Here is a 21,051-nt window from a genome sequence, read left to right as displayed (position 1 = left end):
TTTCCCAAATTTATCTCCATTCGTGTATCTGTAGTTGCCACAGGTGAGAGGTTTTGCTGGTATCCATTTACGGTCTCCTGAAAGATATGACCAATCACGTAACGCTGATAAGGCAATATTTTGTGGCTACATGACATCCATCTCAGATTGTCTTGCTGCAATGAGAGATCAGACTGAGCTCAAGGTTCATCTGCGGAGTCAAAGTTTAGATATAGTTCTCCTCGGTTTGGTAATAAATTAGTGAATCACTGGACGAGGTGTAGTTTCTCCTCCAGCGCAGTGAGGAAACGCCGAGCCTGGAGAAATGGCGAAACGTCTGAGCACCCTGGAGAAAAGTTTGATAGTCATCCTTTTGTTGATGACCGGTGCCTGCATTGGTCTCGTGGTCATCTACTTCATAGACGAAGCTGACTCGTCAACTCATGAGGAAGGTGAGAACTCAATTTTAATGTTGTTTGGTGGGGCTATATCGTAGAATTGTTGCTATAATATATTGAGTAAAGGTTAAAATACATTTAAAATTCTAAGTCACATTGTGGTGTCTAAGAAATGTTTCCTGAATGTATTAAATCAGTAGAAGTGTAGAAGAAGCACCATACAGTGTTACTGAGGCACCAGGAGTGCAGCTGCAGCGTGAAAATGCATAATCAAAATAGTAACTGATTTTCACATGTTGAAGCACTTCGATGTATTTATAGCTCACTTGGATTCCAGGTTTACTTGCTTGTGAATTCTATTTTGATGTTGATGTAAATCAGGTGTAATTGTAGTTACTGAGCCTTGTTTAACCTCGGCTCAGATCATTTTAATCTTTTAATTTACCAATTCTGGTAGAAATAATTGCAACAACATTTTGATAAAGTGACACAAAATAAAATGTGCAATCAGCCCACAGAGGATGTCACACTAACTCACTGGTGTCCCGGGAAACAGAATATTACCTTATAGCCAAAACTGTTCAGTGTCTTTGGATAACCTAAGCATCACATTTTGATACGCTGATGTACCTGTTCATGGTGAATATTAACCTTCAGCATGTCAGCAGTATCATTGCAGACATGCTGACTTCAGCATATAGCTCAAAGTATACAGCCTGTGATTGCTGATAGTGATACTACAGACTCTCAGGACTGTTGGAAGTCTGATCATAACATCCGGAAGATGTTTGTTTTTTTCCTTTCATTTGAAAATCTTTACGAATCAACAACAGACCAGAAAACTCCTGAAAGATATGTGTACTTTTACAAAAGAGGTAATGATAACTTGCTGATTTAGGTTAGAATTACTGCAAACAAGTCACAAAATATTTATTATTTGTAGTTTTACAATGTTTGGATATTTTCTTTTGTTTGTTTGTTTAGTTTTGTTTTGCATTTTTTCTGTGTTTACCATGATAAATACCATTTACACTTTTTTTCTTACATTTAGAAAATGTTTTTCTTCTGGTGTTGACCAGAAGAAAAGACATCTTCAGATTGAAATAAGGACTGAATGCTTGGTGAGGGCAGATGCAGCCCAGCTGCCTTATTCTAGTAAAAGTGGGTAATTAAAAGGGGATATTATCAGTAGTTCTCTGTATTTCAAACTGTGCCATAGTGAGAACAGCATGTAAACGATCACTACAGGTGAAAATAATGAACACACGTTTATCAGTAATTAAAATAAAATGTTTACTCTAAATGATGTATTATTTATTTCCATAAATAGATAAATCTATTCAAGTTTGGTGTTGAGATAAACACGTATGTGGTCTAGCAAAATCTGCTCCTGCTACAATAAAAAGAAACCAATAAAACAACTGCAAGTATCATGTTTTTAAATCATTTAAATAGTAAACACACTGAACTGCTATAATCAAAGTGATAAACATATTGTCAGAATAGGTGGCATCAGAGACCAACATGGTAGTTTAGTTTTTAGTCATGTTATTGTAACACTATGTTATTGAACAACAAAGTGGTCCACATTATATATATATAAATACAAGAACTATCTTTTGTTTTTGTTTATGATGAAATATGTGACGTTTGGAGAGAAACACAAACTGTCTTACTTCCACCTAATTATAAAATTAACGATCGATATTAAAAGGTTGACAGGCAAGTAAACCTTTTATTGTGACGTTTCAAAAAAATGTTTTTGACGTTCAAAAAGGGTACAATGTTATTTTATTCCACTAAAAACAACTGATTGTATAACTTCTGTTGCACTGTCCACCTATCCAAATGGTAGCATTAGCAGTAGCTTAAACATGTTTGTTTTTATTAAATTTGATTTCTTAAAATTCCTGCTCACTGGAAGAGGAAAGCCTCATTAATATTGAACTAACTCTACTCGGCTGACAGCAACATGAAAGATGTTACTCTGTCAGTAACAAGTGTGATTTATTCGCAGCTTTAAATAAACCTGAGCTCACTTCTGTAGGACACGTCTGCAGCTGTATGTATGTATTTTCAGCCGCTTCTTCTCACTTTCAAATCACAGGAACAAACAGGCCAGACACTTACAGAGAATCAATTAAAAAGAGGCACTTTGTCATGTGACTACTTTGCAGTTATGACTAAAATACTTGAAGTACTGCCCATAGATGTTCCGTGTAACTGTAATCACTCAGTGCCAGTAAACGTACTCACCCCTGCTCTGTCATTGTTCTCCAGGCTGCGGGGGTCCCCAAGACATGTTTGGGGAGTCAGGCACCTTCACCAGTTGGAACTACCCCGACAGCTACGACAACAGCAAAAGCTGCATGTGGAACATTATTGTTGACCCTGACAAGGTGAATGAATCGAAAATGTCACTTCTATTCGTTTCTATTCATGTGAACTCAGACCGAGCTTGTGTTTTGAGGCTTGAATTCCACTGCCGGGTCAAGGGTTGTATGCAAAACTTCCACTGCATGTGTAAGTTGCACTGAATCCAGTTGCATGAAAAACTATATATTGGAATGCTGTTGATGGTTTCCCAACCTGGGGTCTGGGACACTGTAAGTGGGGCTGTAGAGATCACATGGGTTTTTGTACGGGGACATGTCAAAGAGATTTATAATAACACACAATCATTGAAGCTTCAGCGGACCTGGGAAACTGCTCATTGTTTTTGTTGTGAAAACTTTTATGAGCTAACACTTTCGCTTCACAGCAAGAAAGCTCGTAGGTTTGAATCCCGGAGTTTATCTGCGTGGAATAATTTGCATGTCCTTCCTGTGCATGTATGGGTTTTCACTGGGCACTCTGTTTTTGAGATTACAAATATGTGTGAATGTGAGTGTTTGTGTGTTTCTGCCTCTCTGTTTCCCTGTAAAAGTATGTCCAGGATGGATGGATGGATGGAGGGATGGAGGGATGGATGGATGGATGGTTTTTAAATACTGAAAAAAAAGGAGACAAATTAGGGGTGTTTAGCTTCACATATCAGTCAAATATCAGATGTCGACAATCGTCATCTGATGTTGTTGTCCACTGACAATAAAGGACACGAACTTGGGATATGGGTGGAGGATTTATCACAGTGTTAATTGTATTACCCAAAAGGTGATGACATAAGACTATAATCCTCTGAAGTATTTCTTTATAAAGCAGTTCATCTCGTCTTTGGGACACTGTAGATCAAAACAATCGCTCGTGCCTATATTTCATACAGGGCTCTGCTGTGCCTGGTGTCTACTGAGTGGCCTTACTGTTATGGAGACTGTCTTATGTGAGGCCAAGCAGTGGAGGACAGCTGTACTGAATGCTGTGGCAGGGTTGCAGACAGATGGCTGCCTTGTCTCCATTCTCCTCAGCTCTCCTCCCCAGACCCACAGGACAAAACTAAACCCTTGATCCTTCCTCCTCTGGCAGCATGACTGCTTTCCTGCATGCCTGACATACTGGCAGCTTTCCTCTCCTCTGTTTTTCCTCTATATTCCCACACATAAAGACTCACAAAGCCATGGCGTATAGCGACTCTCACACATCAGCACATCTCGCACAAAGCACTCGCTGCCGCCGAGACTGTCAGCGGCCCGTCTCTTTTTATCAACTTTTCACATCTGAAAAGGAAAGATGAAACGCCTCAGCACGTTTCTGTTGCAGGTGATCCATCTGTGGTTTGAGGAGTTTGCTTTGGAAGACACCCAGCTCTGCACGGCAGACTTCGTCACACTGCAAGACTCTCTGGGAATCATCGGTAAATATCTCACATCAATCCCAACCCGAGGTGGAAAAAAAGAATTCAATCTTCAGAAGTGGAGACGCATCTCCATTTCAGAGAGAGATGCGTATCTGGCTGTTCCAGACTGAGAGCGTTCATCCATCCATGGGCAGACTCTGGTTGTGAGCTGCTCTGCTGTAACACACATTCTAATACACAACCTGGCAGTTTAAAGCTGCACCTCTGGTTCACAAGCAAATTATGTTTTTGCATATGTGAAACGGTGAAATCCAACTATTCAACAGCAAATGAACTTTAACTGCTTGGGAGAGATCGACTGAGGTACAGATTAAAACTAAATGGACACACAAATGAAAACGTTAGTGACTCAGATTTACAGCTTCACATTGTCTTGTCATGAAAAGAAAACCCCTACATAATTCATTGAGATTATTTTGTGATAAATAAATGACACTAGATATATGCAAATATTTTGTATATTAATAAATAACCAAAGTATAAAATGTAACTCCTGATTTGTTAAATGAGGCCTTACCCTCCAATATGATAAAATGAATATTGCACATATAAAAACTTAATAACAGGCCTGTATTTAGATTCTTTAATCAATAGTTTGTTACTTGATCAATGTGCCTGGGGAACATAAAAGACCCATACAAGCTATGCAGGGTACCTGTGTACTCTGCCTGTTACAACCACCACTCTGTGTGCTGCAAACATTACATTGCAAACACACAACAATAATGCATTATTAATATAAAGATTTTACTGTTTTATTTCTGGTGACATTTTGATCTTTAGTATTTTGCAGTAAAGATTTGAATTTTGTGTGTTAATCAGTGATGATTTTAGTCTAAAATCGTTCTTTACATTAACATTCATATATTCCATTCAGTGTTATTTCAACTAGGCAATTTCAACATCTTCTGTTCATATTTGTAGGTAAATACTGTGGCTACAACAAACCAAACCCGGTGGTGTCGCTGACAAACCGCCTCACAATCTACTTCGACACCAATGACAGAGAAATAGGCCGAGGATTCAAGGCTCATTTTAAAGCCGTCGCTCCGGAGCTCGCACCAGGTAAGATTATGTCAGGAAATCCATTTCAGTCAGGAAAAGCTGCCTGGACTCTGACGTGATGTTAGATTTCTGTCGTACGGCATATGATTGACCTAGAAAGTGAATGCTGGGGGAAACAGGGATGGTGCAGGCAGAATGAGAAGGGGATAGGCAGGTGGAGGGGTGTGTTATGGGTATCCTTGAGGTGTCAGTGGACCTGAAGTGCCCTTCATTCCCTCCTGACAGAAATAGCTGGAGCCGGCGGCTTTCTCCAAGGTGATCAGGGGAACCTGATGACTCCCGGCTCCCCAGAGCAGAACTACCGGAATGGAGTGCTTTACCAGGTACGACTGCGAGAAACTCGCATTGCAGCACGGCTAATGAGGCTGCTATTTACTTACACCGAAGTTTTAATATAAGAGAAAACACAGATGATCTTTGCCAGAGGAAATACTGCTGTGCTACATCAGAACACACTGAGTACAGCCTACAACAAACAAAAGTTAGTACTTGTGTTTGTCCTAGAACTGATGTATTTCAAAGTAGATTAGATCAGCACATGCACAGTAATAACAGCAGCTACCCCCCCCCCCCCCCCCCCCACCCCCCCACCCACCCACCTATCCCCTTGGCAGAGCTTTGCGCTCATTGTGATGGCTGCCATGTAAAGTTTGGGGTTCAAAAATGGGGGATCAGACTCATAACCATGTGATTGGAAAATTACCAGCTCTATTAACTTAGCCACATCCTCATGATGTTATATTGTACTAACAGATTTCCAGCTCATTGTGAACTCGTTGGATTTCACCATTATCATCTAGAGTTTATTTGTACTCTTGATCAGAGATCAAACTTTCAGTTAAACCTGAATCAATTTATGTAAGGGTTTGCCCCCTGGAAGGAAGTTGGGGTCATATGGTATCATTTTCCTGTCATGGTGATTTCATCTGGCTGAGCTTTAGATTGATGAATCGCCGGCTGTCCAAACAGTGGCAGAAATCAGTGATAGAATAATTTATGAGTTACAATGCAGCAAAAATCAAGCTCAAGATGCAGCCACGGGAGAGGAAGTGAGAAAACACGATGCAAGAAATAGCGGCGGATAATGTTTCTGATGTTTAAAATCAGCTTTAATGTGACAATTATTATGGTAGATTTCACTGCTCGTCATAAATTATTGGCGTATTTGTGTGTGTCTGTGTTTTCTTGTCGGATCAGTGGAAAATCACGGTGCCTGAAGGCCAGAGGGTCCGGCTGACATTTACCTTCTTTGATCTGGTCCCAGAGGTCTGTGGAGACTTCGTTCAGATCTATGATGGCCACATGGCCGGCTCCTCTGTAATAGGTAAGCAAGACGTATCACTGTAAGTACACAGTGCGAAGCCAAAGGGGTGGAGGGTGGGCGCGTTGCATGAAGTTGCCATGGATAAAGATAATCATGATAACAGAGCTTAAACTCCCCCACTGCCCTTACCCCACCCCCGCCATTCATAATGGTAAACATTGATTTATCATATTTTACTCAGCAGTTTATGTCGAAGCTGGATGTGTGGCTTTGTTCAGCGTTAACGTTGTCAACTTGGTGGGTCCATGAATAAAAGATGAGATCAATTAAAAGTTTGAGAAGCTTCACAATGGACAGAGCTTCTTGTGGCTATTTTAAATTTAATGAATTTAAATATTGTCTGCATAGATTTCCTTGTTAAAGCAGCACAGATGGTCTGTCAATGTGAAGACTGACAATTGGGAATGTTGTTGATGTGCAGGGCTCTGCAGATGTTTATCGCCTTTTCACCGACGTTTTATTTACCACAGATAGATTTTGCGGAGGAGCAATGCCGAAGCCCGTGGAGTCCAGCAGAAACACGATGGTTGTCCGCTTTAAATCTGATAACTATTTGACCTCTAAAGGATTCAGTGCAATATACACAAAGTTTAGCCTTCCACCTCCGACCACCACACCCAGACCCACAGTGCAAACGTCTCCATCTCCCACAACATCTGGTGAGTATTTCTACAAACCTTGGTTTACTTTGGGAATCTCTGATTTCTACCTAAATGCACAGCCTTAGGTGCGTCTGCTTGCCTCAGTAGAGTATAGAATCATGAATCAAAATGCTGAGGAACCTGTTTCCAGTGAAAACATGATGACACACTATGATGTTTTCAATACGGTTTCCGAAGCACATTAGGTGACAGCAAACAAATAAGGATGAGTGGAAGTCACTCTCCGAGTAAGAGAAGGGAAATCCCCCTTGAGATTTAAATCTATTCATCACTTTATTCAAGCTCTTCTCCAGTGGCCATATAAAGTACTACATGATGTGATGATGGGGCAGTTTTGTACCAGAGTAATCTTGTTCTCATCAAACTTTATCAAATGGTCAACTTACATAAAGATAATCTATTTTTGATCTTGCATGTTTTCCTCTAAAAGCTGTTGCCATGATAGGAACTGAACACTGAGAGTGTTTTGTTTGTTTGTTTTTTAATTATTGTTATAATTATCCAGGCGGTGGTGGTCCAGTCATCATTCAGGGGCGTAAAGGCGTCGTCCACTCCCAGGGCTTCCCAAATCCATATCCTGCTCATTTAAATACTTCCTGGAAGATCTCTGTGTCCAAAGGATTCCTGGTCAAACTGCAGATCACAGATCTGGCCATCACAGGAGAGACTGGGCAGTGCAAGGAGGACAAATTGATCTTATCTGATAACTACAGTAATCTAGGTGAGTCGCTTTCTTGCTTTCATACAAGTAAGTATGTACCGACATACACTCTAGTCTTGCGCAAGAAAATGTGTCTTGTGTCTGTTGCACCTTGAAAACAGCTCAGAGGTTTGTACCATACAGCTCAATAGTCGTCGTCCCCCCCTGCTGTAAAACTGTTGATTAGGATCTTCTTTGCAAAGGGCCCAGCAAACTATAAATTACCTCTCATTATTCACTTCATTGGCTGCAGTGAGGCTGATACAGCGTTATCTGTTGCTGAGTTCTGAAGGACTAAAGCAATGAGGTGCAGGCGTGCACACCCCGTGAAACATCCACACATCGTAGGTGGTGGTGAGAGCATTGCCTGTTACCCGAAGGTGTTTGTGTGTAAATATCACCCAGAAATGGAACTGAGAGAAAACTGTTAAAGGTCTCATTTATTCGACCAAATAAATGATGTTTTATTTTGAAAACGCTCACACTCAAGGGGCTTACCACTTACTGATTGAAAATGAATTCCAGTGTCTTTACAAAAGACATCACACATCCAGGACATTCCCTATTCCCACCTTTACCCTAAGGTAAAAGGTACAGGACACGTAGGACAAAACAAAACCGACTGAAGCACAGCCTTTCACCCCTGTGCTGTCACATCCACCACCCAAAACATTCATAAACAACTGTATTACACCTATTACTAAATATTGATATGTTTCAGTCGGCCTGTATAAATGTCTGTGAGTGCAAACATTTACAAAATATAATGGCATATTGTCCTACAAACAGAACTTTACCAGTATCTTGTTCTCTCTTCTTTCCATTTCCATTTCTAAAGGGAGATTTCAAAATGCATTTTTACTTGCTTATTCCATTTACTTCATTACTGAAAAGTTAAATTTGAGATGCTAATCTATTTATTATTGTTTCTAAAGAGATGACAAAAAAGAAATGTGACTTTGAGTTTGATAGGTTGAGTAGAAACAAGACAACAACAGATCAGAATTTTCATATAATTAATTTCATGTACACTGTTTTGGTGTTTTAATTCAATGTGAAGCCATTGTGGTGGGCAATAAGAGGCGCTGAAGAGGTTGACACTTATGTTTATGCATTTGAACTGCTAAAGGTGCTTCAGGCACAAGGTGAACAGGCAGAGGTGGTGAAGGTGCATTGTGGCACATTGCGTCAGTTCCTCAAGAGGTGGAGTCAGTTGATGTGCAAATTTATATGTAAAATGAGGCAGAAGGGTAGTTTTCTGAGTGAGTAATGTACTGGTATCTGCTGCAGGGAGTTTTTCTCCATGATAAGTTGGTTGCAAATCTGAAACATTTCTAATATTACTACTGTATTATCTATTTGTGAACCAGCACATGTGTTAAAACTATTGCATAATGTTTAAACACTCTGAGTTTACTTGTTTCAGTTTAAGGCTTCAAAGAGTCACGGTGAACTCTACGTATCTGATATTAGTTTGAACGTTTCCTCATTAATGTGTAAATCTATGCAGTAAAGGTGCTGAAAAGTGTAATCAGCTAATTTACTTCACGTTGAGTCCCTGCAGTGTGTGTATAAGGCTTCTATTAGAATATGTCTATAGATTCAAAGAATACAAGAAAACAACGACGGGGCATAAAACATCAAGCAGGAACACACATAAACAACACACACAACTGCTGTGTTCAGAATTCCTCCCTTTGGAGATTTGACAAAAGAGTTCAACTGCAGATTAATGTGTGTTTTCAGACTATTTAATGTTTAAAGATGAAATTTTAACATTGTCAGTGGTTTGCAATAATTCTAAACCATTGATATAACAAAACAAAGGATTGATTCAATTCATATGATAATTGGTGCTTTTGTCTTTATTTCGCTAGTCCAGAAATTGGAATTATTTTATTTATTTAACCTCATTGACATTGAAAATCTCTTTTTCAAGATTGTCCTGCCCAAGACAGGCTGCGACATGTTAAAAAAAAGGTTTCAGACAAAACAGGCAATTGTACGCATAAGACATATGAAAATATTAATGCATTGAGCAACACAGAATCAATGAATGAAAATTAAAAAATGCAAATTTGCTAATCAAACAAACAAAAAAAAATGCCCAGAAAATAAAATTAAGTCCATCATTCAAAACATTTACTGACAAATGTGTCTGCCTCCCAGTCATTAACTTCTTTAAACTTTTAATTTGAAGAGTGGGTTCAGACCTTTAGTCTTTGATCCCGTCAATTATTTTTTGCTTTAACCTCATAATGTCACAGCTTGATCATTTTTTATTTATTTTTTGCTTCTTGTTCCTCTTTATCCTTCATTAATAGGTACACTTTGTGGCTACTTGCTTCCTCCCGTGGTGGTCAGTGCCAGTGAGACATTATCTTTGACCTTCCAGTCCGACGGTCGCCTCACAGACCGAGGATTCTCAGCCACATGGGAAGCTGCGTATCCTGAGGATATCGCAGGTACTGAGGGCTGACACACCGACTTGTATCAGCGCACAAAGACACAGGAACACGTTCACACCCCGAGGCACATGTTGATGAAGCAACTCAGCGCCTCATTAAGACGAGCCACAAATCATCTCACATCCTGGTCACGCTTTTAGAGGAAAAAAAAAAAGAAATCTGAAAAGTCGTTGCAGGTTCGGTGTGAACGCAAAACGATAACACTTCCAAATCTTTCAAAACTCAACCCACCCTTTTTTCGAGAGCACTTCATAAACAACTTTAGCCAAAGTGCTGTAAATAAATGCACATAAAGTACAAACAATGAAACAATACAAATACATAAAAAACAAAAACAATAGAAGCAGAATTTATTGTCAAAAAGAGAAGAAATCTCACTTGTGGTGGGAAAGGGAGAGAAAAAAGCTGAAATACAGTGCTTATGCTATGTGTGCTATACACATAGCATTATATAGAAAATAGTATTTACTTAAGCAATTGATTTTGAATTTCTAGATTAAATTGGTGGTCAATTCTGATTACAATCTTTCTTGCTTTGACTATTTATGATTCTATCTTCCTCATGCAGAGCTCAGAGCATCGCCAAATAAGCATTTTGTCATTGAGATCACAGCAGCTTCATCCAGTGTAAGGACCATACTGGACAAACAGTAACTTACTATCTCCTCAGTCACTTCATATATTTATCTGATACTCTTTCAAGGCTTTCTTCCCCAGAGCCATGACACAAAGGCCTTTGCTTTATGACTGTTTACTCCATTGGGTCGGTCCATCTTATCTTTACACGGTTAGGTGTGGCAGCTGGAGAACTATCCTCACGTTTAAATGAGATATGGAGACGTACTTCTCGAAGAAAGGTTTTTTTTAATGTCTTTACAAATACATGAAACCTGTAAGTCACTGAGACTTTACAATATTGTCTACACTTAAAAACATAATTTATACGTCTCATTATCTTCTAATACTCTCCAAACCACATAAACACAGAGAAGATCACATTTCCTCGTCCTTCATCATGATAAGTCTGCCTTCTTACTTATAAGGACTCTCTTATCACAGTGCAAAGATTAACACATTCGACAAATTATGATCCTGCATCTCACCCACTTCCTGTCTTTTATTTTTTCCCTTTTCAGAGATCCAAGGTTGTGGTTTCTCGTCGAAAGAGGAAACTGGGGTCATCAGGTCCCAGAACTGGCCAATGAATTACAAGGGCAACAGCGAGTGCATGTGGAACATCGCTGTGCCTTTTGGCAAAAAAATCACACTTACGTTCACCCACTTCGACCTCGAGGCCAAACATGTATTGACATCAAAATGCTATGATAACGTAATGGTTTATGATCTCAACAGTTTGACAAATGTGCTGATAAACAAGCATGGTGAGCATGACTGAATATCTTTTAATAGAATACATGTATTATAATTGAATATCTCCCATGTTCATGTCCTAATCGCTTCATTATTATTACACAATCAAATCATAAACAAAACAATATCCACTCTTTCAATCCGTTAAGGTGCATTTTGTGGGACGAAGCTGCCGGGTACCATCCAGACGAAGGGAAACAGGCTGATGATTCGTTTCCACGCAGACTTGTTTACTGAGGCCAAAGGCTTCAGAGCTTACTGGACAACAAACCCCAGTCTGCCGGCTCCCACCGAGCCGCCTGCTCAGCCAAACCCCTGGGACAACATCCCCTTAGGTAAAACATCCCGGCCTGGCAACCATCCCATCTGCAACATGCAAGACAGTGATAGATCATTAATATTAAATTAGATCCACAGTCACAATTTCTGAGGTTCATTGAGCTTGTTACTTTGGTCCTATTAGATATTAGTTGTAGCGCTCCAGAGCTGCTGTCTACAAATATGTATTTTTAGGAAGCCTGTTGCATATACGTTTTCATAAATCCAAACTTATGTGGGTTTCATCATAATGCAATTTCATTGGAACTATAGCTGGTTAATGTTGACCAGATGGAGCCTTTGTGCATGCTGGATTTGTGCCGTGTGCCACATGTTTACACTCCGGAGACGCTCTGCATGGGAGCCTCACCTATAACCATCTAATTCATGCTTTTCCCCATCCTTATCCTTGCTTTATGTGCACTCTCACGTCGCCCAGTGGTGCATTAAAGCGAGGTGATTTGATGCTCCGGGCCCAGTGTGTGGTGACCCAGTGCTACGCTTTCCTTTCTTGCTGGTTATCATCTGATTTTCATTCTTCATCCAGAAAAACGAGCCCCAGGTGGCCCAGGTTCCTGCCAAGCCAATTGCTGGAATAGAGTTTTATACAGGGACTCTGCTGCCATAAGATTTTTAATTTTTTTTCCCCCACCTTGACAGAGGTGCCCTGTGTGTCAGGTGGTGAGAGGAAAAATAGTGAGAGATAGAGCCAGGAAATGTGATCTAGTAAGAGTTGGAGTGATGATTGATGACCAGAAACTGATATCCTGTGTTGCTGTGACATCATGACGCCTGGCCATGAAATTGGCATGGGAAGTGTGGTGGTCTGTTTGGCCGAAGATAAACGGGAGTGTTTCTACAGACAAGTGGATTCATGAGAACTTAAAACAGAGGGGAACACAGTAGGTCACTGTAGCCAGGGGTGTCAGCCTGCCGTGACCGGACAGTTTATTTCAAAACATACGAATCAATGTGCCAAAATCAGTTGTGCTGCAACACAGGGGCTTATCTCTTGTGCAGCAGATATGTACTGCAGATTCTGGCTTTATTTCTACACAAGCAAATCTTTTTTAGAGTGGCCCGTCTCTTGTGGGAGGCCGGCCATCCCCCCTGCTGTTGCTTCGCGGATTGTGAACGGAGAGGAAGCCACACCACACTCATGGCCCTGGCAAGTGTCCATGCAGGTCGGAATATAAATCTAGATCATTTACAGAAATGATATCCAATTTTCATGAATGGGTACCGTTTCCAAGTTTCGAAGAGTAAAGGGCTCTTTGACACTTGTGTCTGTTAGTAGCCTTATGCCATATTAATTTTTTAAGCTAAATGATCTGTGTTTTTGTTGTTTCAGGTCTGGCCACCCAGTCAACAAGAACCCAGATTCTCCCATATCTGTGGCGGTACTCTCATTCATAAGAACTGGGTACTCACAGCAGCTCACTGCTTCATAAGGTGCAGCGCTCAATAAGTATTTATAGAATATATTCCTTTTAAAGAAAAATGCTTCACACTGGGAAAAAATAGGAGACATGCTATTTAGGTCTTTAATGGCACTTTTTCTGCAAAGTTTTCTCAAACTTTTGTGGGAAGCCCAATAATGTAATCTCAGTAATCGGTGAATGTGCTTTCACCTCAGGCTTATTCAGTGGAGGAGCAATGTTGTGCTGGAGACTCGAGTCGACTCCTCAGCTCATGGTCTCCAGAGCCTTTGAAAGAGAGATGCTCTGTGGGGCCTCTGAACAATACATGAAATACGTACATACATAAAACATAATTACTGCGATGCAAACGAATGCAGCTCCGTAAACCTGTCAGTTTACATGATGCAAAGACAGTGACGTGCAGGCTCCAAGTCTGCTGTAAAATATTTATCATTGATTTGTTATGCTTATGCCTTCCATAGATATGCTGATGAGCTGCAGCGTTGGCAGATGTGCCTTGGCAAACACAACCTGACCTATACAGAGCCAACTGAACACTGCTTCAAGGTAACTGGTATCTATCGCCATGAGGGCTTCAAGTATCCCACGGTGCCCACGGTGGAGTTTGACATTGCCCTGGTCAAACTGGACGGCGAGGTCACAGCCAGTAATGAGGTATCATATGCCTGCCTTCCATCCGAGGAGGAAGTCCTACCTGGGGGCAAGAAATGCTATGCCACTGGCTGGGGAGACGAGACTGGTACGGCTTGGTCTTTATTATCAGCCTGCATCATTGTACATTTGCATGTTTTTGCTGAGTGACTACCCAGTTGAGTGGCTTTTTAAAGTTTATTAAAAAAAAAAAAAAAAAAGCTAAAATGCCTCAGATGCATCTCATAATTGTTGCACAGTTTGTATGCAATCTGCTGGACTGGATGTAAAAATGCCTTCTGCGCCTCTGCTCGAGCTGAAATGCATTTTTTTTCTTCTTCTTTGTGTTTATCAGGTGACTCTCTTAATGCTAAACCTTCAGAGGCCCTGAACCAGGTCGCACTGCCTGTTGTGCCGTTTGACACCTGCAAGAAGATGGATTACTGGTGGTTCCAGGTCAAACAATCCATGATCTGTTGTGGTTATACTCTGCCCGATGAGCTCAAGTCTGTCTGCCAGGTATAAAAAAAGAAATGAAAGAAGAGGTCAAAAGGTTTTTTTGTTTTGTTTGAATTTGAGCTTTAATTGTGGTCCGTGACTTTGACAGGGGGATTCGGGCGGTCCACTGGTTTGTCAGGACGTACCTGGAGGTCCATGGGAAGTACATGGAATTACCAGCTTTGGTCCTGTTGGATGCATAATGAATAAGAAGCCCTCTGTGTTCACCCGCTCCTCTTCCTACATCCCCTGGATCGAAAACGTTCTCCGCAGAGAGCTCTTCAATGAGCATGGTATCACCGACTCAACTCACAAACTAAACATGTCTGTGTGTTTTTCAGCGGTTAACCTTTTGTCCTCCCCGTGTAGTTTCTGGCTGTGGAGGACCAAAGGATCTGAATGGCACATCTGGTTCCGTGTCCTCTATGCATTATCCCGGCTTCTACGACAACAAAGGCCGGTGCCAGTGGAACATCCGGGTGCCTGAAGGCAAACTGGTCCACCTACGTTTCCACAATTTCTCCCTGGAGGAAAGTCAGAACTGCCTAAATGACAAAGTCGTCATCTCAGACACAACGTCAGGTCTTGGTAAGTGAATATCTCCCCTTTTTCTTCTGCACAGCAAAGGTGAATTTGCATTATCTATGTCAGTGCACCACTATTTATCCTCTTTGCTTCAACACGTCAGTCTGTCACCATGTTTAGCAACACGACACAGACTCATGATTACAGCTTCAGTAAATATTTTGACATGGTTAAATCTGATAAGCATCAGATTTAACCATGTTGAATGAACTGAAAACAAAAGCAGAAACTTTCAAACTAAAATGACACCAAATGTATGTAGTTATATGTTCAGAAATAATTCTTAAATTTGATCAGTAAAGCATAAAAAAAAAATGTATTCAAATCCAAAAGATGTTCCAAGCTGTACAGATCAGCCATCTTTTCAAATTAGACCAAATAAAACCCAAATGAATAAAGCATGTATCAATACAATAAAGCAGATTAAGCAATCAAAATGGGCATTGGCTGATTTGTCAAATTCTGTATACCTACAGTATATATTTTTTAAAAAGTTTTCTCAAAGTGGTAAAAATTTACATTTTTATTAGTGTGTATCTTCCAATTCTCCATATTTGCATAAGCCTGCGTTTAACTGTGACAGGCACGTTTTCCTTATTCCGTTTTTCTTTCGGGCAACTATGAGCTTACAGCTTTGTCTCGGTCTTACATGCCACATACATATAAGTTTGTGTCATATTTGCATACTATATAAAAGAAATAGGACAGAGAGAAGCTATAAGTCAGTGGTAGAGGTGTTGGCAGATTGATATTGTTGTGTACGAGCTCTCAGAACAGATTCTGTCTAACACTTCTCCATCTCCCCTCAGGCGTCTACTGCAGTCACGTCGCTCCTAATGACATAGTGAGTGATGGAAACATGCTTCATATGAGCTTCTCCTCCAACGACAGAGTGGCAGATACAGGCTTCATTGCTACTTGGAAAGCAGTAGACCCGTCAGAGGGTAAGAAAAAATAAAAATACACACTAAGATCTAAGTCTGAGAACATGTTTGTAATTTTATTATTATTATTTTTTTCATTCATTCATTCTTGTCTCCTTTTTCCTTCCATCTCTTCTCTTCCCACCACAGCTCCCTGTGGAGGAATATTTAACAGTGTGGTGGGTGAATTTACTTCTCCAAACTGGCCTAAAGACTACCCGTCCCAAACCGTGTGCACATGGCGTATCAGTGTACCTTCATCAAAAACTATTAATGTAGCCTTCACCCACTTTGAGCTACAAGCTGTAAACATGCTCGGAAGTTGTGTGGATTATGTTGAGATCTTCACGGGAGACAACATGACATCGCAAGGTTTGTCACTGCTCTTCAAATTTTCACAACTCCAATTTGGGTTTTTGATGTATCTTATGATCCGATTTATCAGCTTTTGTGTTTATTTTCAATTACATTTTCCTGCAGGTCGATTCTGCGGCTTTGCACTTCCTTCCTCCTTCTCCACCAACAGCACGGTAGTAGCCATCCGCTTCCTTAGTAACGGAGTCAATCACCAGAAAGGATTCCGTGGTTACTGGACTACTGATGGTCGCTTTCCTCCAACTATAGCCCCTCCTTCCCCTAACCCATGGGACAAAATCCCTATCAGTGAGTGTGTCGACACACCCCGGCTCACTGATGCCCCATACTGTTTTTGTTATTATAAGCTGTGATCTTGTGTCGATGTTCCATTAAAATAAACAACAACATTGTTCTAGGCATTGCAAAAGTGGAGTTAAACTAGATGATGCATGACTTAACATATAATTACTTAACTTGTACATGTTTACCTCCCAGACTGGCCAGAAAAATGTGGCATCCCAGCAGTGACACCCAAGGCGAGCATTGCGAGGGTGGTTAATGGGGAAGAGGCTATTCCTCACTCCTGGCCCTGGCAGGTCTCCATGCAGGTATACAGGTTCCTCTTGTTTTACTTTGTGTTGACCCAAAGTTTTTGTTTTGTAAATATCGTCATATCTCTGCTCTCCAGGTGACATCCATGCCTTCCACACCTCACAATCACCATTGTGGAGGTTCTTTGATTCATGAAGAATGGATCCTGACTGCAGCTCACTGCTTCATGTTGTAAGATATTAATCTATTAACACTGCATCCAATACAGCCTGCAGATTTTCTCATGCATGAGCGGCTTTGTCAAGCAATATGGCAAACTGAAAGACATGCTCATTATAATAATAAGCTGTGAGGCAGAAGTCTTAAACTCAAGCAAGCTAAAATATCGTTGCTTTCACTGTCATCTCACTGAAGGGCTGAATCAGTGTTCTGGGGGGACAAAATGCACATTAGTTTGACATATTGTATTTTCTTATTTAATTTATTTGCTGTATTGCACAAAAACACAAAACTGTCAAAAGTGGTGCAGACGTTCTCCTTCAACTTTTATGGAACCTAAAACAATTATAATTTGGTCAGAGAAGCGACGGTACATTTGCTTATTTTTTCCTCATATCTAACTGGATAAAGTAAACGATGCACAGAAATTTCAACTACAGCCGCAAAAAAATGACATGAACTTGTAATTTTTGCAACAATATGTTGTTCGGGAGCGTAGTCCCCTGCAATCGAAGATTTTCGATTTTGATTTTACTTCTTTCATTACATTTTGGCTCATTGTGAAGTTGTTTATTTTGCCATTTGGTTTTAACCTTCCTGCTTGAATATCACTTTTTCAATATAGCAGTCTTTCTTTCTTTCTTTCTTTCTTTCTTTCTTTCTTTCTTTCTGTCTTTCTTTCTTTCTTTATGTAGTAAACGTTGCCGCTTGTACCTTCTTGAAACAATTTGGTCAAAACAATTTGCAACTTTGTGGCAATAAGGTCACGGATTCAAGCAACACTGGTGACGTTGTTTCTGCTGCCCCCTTCTGCTCATCTCCGTTACTGCAGTTCATATCAGCGTTTAGTTTTTTGGTCCTGAGTGTCTTGCAAAAAAAAAAAAAAAAGTTTTTAATTCATTTGTATCCCCAATCTGCCTTCCAGCACACTGAATAAGCCGTCCTACTGGCGCATGTGTCTGGGGAAGCACCACATGAACTCTTCCATGGACGTCCCCTCTACAGAGAAATGCGTCAAGGTGGACGGCATCATCCGCCATGAGGGTTTTGTCCATGAGCAGGATAAAACCGACATCACCAACGACATCGCCCTGGTGCATTTGGCTGAGCGTGTCAGTATGACGAGGGAGATCAGTCCCATCTGTCTGCCCAAACCTGGAGCGGTGATGCCTGCAGGCACGCCGTGCTTTGTCACCGGCTGGGGAGATGAGAAAGGTAGACGCAGTTAAACCTTTTATTTTTCTGTATGAGTTGGGTATTTTAAATTCTTCTCCACAAACCAAAGGTCAGTGCAGGCCGAGCCTTCTCGCTGAAATTTACATATATGCAGATCTCCCTATTTCTATGCAAAACAGTTATATTTAGTTTGTAATTTACTCGAGGATTAATTATGGGATGGGTCAGGAAGAGCCAGAAGGTCACATGGAGCCCGTGGGCTGTGAAATGCACCGGTTTGAACATGCCCAAGGAGAGAGGCAATCAGTTCATTCAATAAATGTGTGTGAATTACTTCTCTGGTTCCCTCAGCCAGGCCCACCCCTTCACTTTTATACTCTATAGCAGAATAATAAGTATCTGAGGCTTATTGATAGTCAGAAGCTTCACTAAACTGGATAGACATTTTAAAACTTGATGTGATCATGACTAGATTATAAAGAAAGAAATGACCTGAAGGGCTATTCATGACTATGAATGTGTTCATGACAGTAACTGGACTTTCTACAACGTAAATTTCTTTCTTTCTCAGTTAACCCGTTACACACAGTAGCCGAGAAGCTGAATCAGGCCGCACTTCCTATCGTTGACTTCCAGACCTGCAGTCAGCCCGCTTACTGGTGGGACACCCTCAGACCCTCTATGATCTGTGCTGGATATGAATCCCCCGATGAACTGAAGTCAGCCTGCCTGGTAAGACAATCAAAACTAACTGAGGAGACGCGCCGGAATGTGTTCGTATAGGATGGTATTTGGTTTTTGAAATTCACTTCAAGCATATTATGTAAGAGAGCCGGCATCTAATGAGTGGGCCGTCTTTTATGCTGCACCCTACCAAACGCTTTGTCTATAGTCATTCAGCCTTGATTGCAAATGGCTGCTGTCCACTTTAGATAATGGACAGAAGCACATTGGAACGTTGTTTGTTCCACCCAGCGAGTTTAAGTTATAATTGAGTGAACAAGATAATGAGCGGCCGTGTAAGAGTAGCTTTATGTGCAAATCGTTAAAAGTGGAGCGCAGCTGAAAGAGCTGTAAAAGTTTAACACCTCAGAAGAGAGCGTCATAAAACACAACACACAGACTGACCTTTTGGAAATTCCGGGGCACAGACATGATTTATAGTAGCTGCCACAGTCGCATGTCCTCTCATGCATCATGAGCAACTCTTTGCTGATTTCCTCGTGCTGCTGTCTCGCAGGGTGACTCCGGGGGTCCCTTCTCCTGCGCGGCAGGCGGAGCAGGCGGAGCAGGCAAGGCCTGGGAGGTTCACGGCATCGTCAGCTTCGGAGCTCGGGGATGTATCAAAGACAAGAAACCCTCCGTGTTCACACGGGTTTCTGCTTTTAGTGACTGGATTGATCACAACGTGAAGAAGTTTATTCACGAGGGTGGCAAAACCATCTGAAGATGATGTCAGGAACTAAAACCTCTCAATGGAGTATTAATTACATTTCTGGTTTGGTTTGAAACTTATCAAGTGAAACGTCTTCAAGTGCTTCTAAACTGTCCTACCCGACTTTGCTAAAAAGAAACAGTTTTAAAATGTTATTATTGCTATTTTTCATATTGCCTTTTTTTTTACTAATGAACTAACATTAAACATTGTATCAAACACTTTAATGAAATAAAAAAGTTCATGTATTTCATTTTTCCCAGCTCTGCTTTTTGTTGTTTATCTCTCACTTTTGTTGTCGCTGCTCTGAAACAACAGTACAAATATCAAAATAAAGGTATTTTTTATCAATATACTGTACTTTATATTGTCAGCAATGATGAGTAACTATTGTCCTGATGATGAATCCCGTGAAAACTTCCTAGCTTGGCTTGTTGCCATAGTTACAGATTGTTTTTGTGTGTTTGTGTGTGTTTATAACCCCTTGTGAAGCTTGTGATGACATTTGGCAACTTAATTTTCTTGGTAAGCACATCTGATTGATGCTGTTAGTACACAAAAATGAATTATCTATCTATCCATCTATCCATCCATCCATCCATTATTTTTTAATTTATCCAAGAGAACCACAGTGACATTAATACAATCTTATACAAGTGTGTCCTGGAGAGCTGGGGGGGGCAGGACCCCATGTTTTTTGGACTGTGGGGGGAAAACCGAGTACCTGGAGGAAACCCACACACACGGGGGAGAACATGGAAACTCCACACAGAAAGGCCCTGTACTGCATTTGAACCCACTACCTGCTTGCTGTGAGGCGAGAGCGCTAACCACCCATCAAATAAACACTAAAACACTAAATGAGAAATTCTTGTGAATGTGAGCCTGTGTGGTCGTCTGTCTCTCTGTATTTGTCCTGTGACCTGTCCAGAGTGAATATACTTTACCCATAAGATTGGTTTAACAAATTATATGGATCCACAATTTTGTTCACAAGATGTTATCCTCTAGAGTTGTTTGTACTGCCATGAGAAGTCCATGAAGGTTTAATACTGCAGCAGATTACAATCCTGCAGGACACATTTAAAGTTTGGGGTTTTAGGGCCTCGGTCACGTGACCAGCTGTCTGTCCAATGGGAAAGCTGTGCTCAGATTT

At 40.8% G+C, this 21,051-nt stretch overlaps 2 protein-coding genes across 2 annotated transcripts; both read left to right on the top strand.

The window, feature by feature from the left end:
• Nucleotides 1-304: 304 nt before the first annotated feature.
• LOC308109839 (ovochymase) lies at nucleotides 305-16,884 on the top strand (the record flags this gene model as incomplete). The annotated part of the gene is made up of 19 exons (XM_080463646.1): nucleotides 305-431; nucleotides 2,658-2,776; nucleotides 4,074-4,167; nucleotides 5,095-5,235; nucleotides 5,461-5,558; nucleotides 6,433-6,559; nucleotides 7,841-7,942; nucleotides 10,246-10,386; nucleotides 11,526-11,771; nucleotides 11,910-12,095; nucleotides 13,153-13,262; nucleotides 13,430-13,530; nucleotides 13,982-14,259; nucleotides 14,506-14,669; nucleotides 14,758-14,941; nucleotides 15,018-15,236; nucleotides 16,043-16,177; nucleotides 16,307-16,528; nucleotides 16,637-16,884. The coding sequence occupies 19 exons, from the start codon at nucleotides 305-307 to the stop codon at nucleotides 16,882-16,884; spliced, it is 3,042 nt and encodes a 1,013-aa protein (XP_080319772.1).
• A 1,353-nt stretch (nucleotides 16,885-18,237) lies between these two features.
• LOC308109838 (chymotrypsin-like elastase family member 2A) lies at nucleotides 18,238-19,907 on the top strand (the record flags this gene model as incomplete). The annotated part of the gene is made up of 3 exons (XM_080463645.1): nucleotides 18,238-18,499; nucleotides 19,032-19,192; nucleotides 19,701-19,907. 3 exons carry the CDS (start codon nucleotides 18,238-18,240, stop codon nucleotides 19,905-19,907), a joined length of 630 nt encoding a protein of 209 aa, XP_080319771.1.
• Between the last annotated feature and the right edge of the window lie 1,144 nt (nucleotides 19,908-21,051).

The sequence above is a fragment of the Lipophrys pholis genome (assembly GCF_963383615.2).
Source record: "Lipophrys pholis genome assembly, chromosome: 5".
NCBI lineage: Eukaryota > Metazoa > Chordata > Actinopteri > Blenniiformes > Blenniidae > Lipophrys > Lipophrys pholis.
The sequence above is the reverse complement of the archived record's forward strand: the minus strand, read 5'-3'. Positions and strand labels throughout refer to the sequence as shown.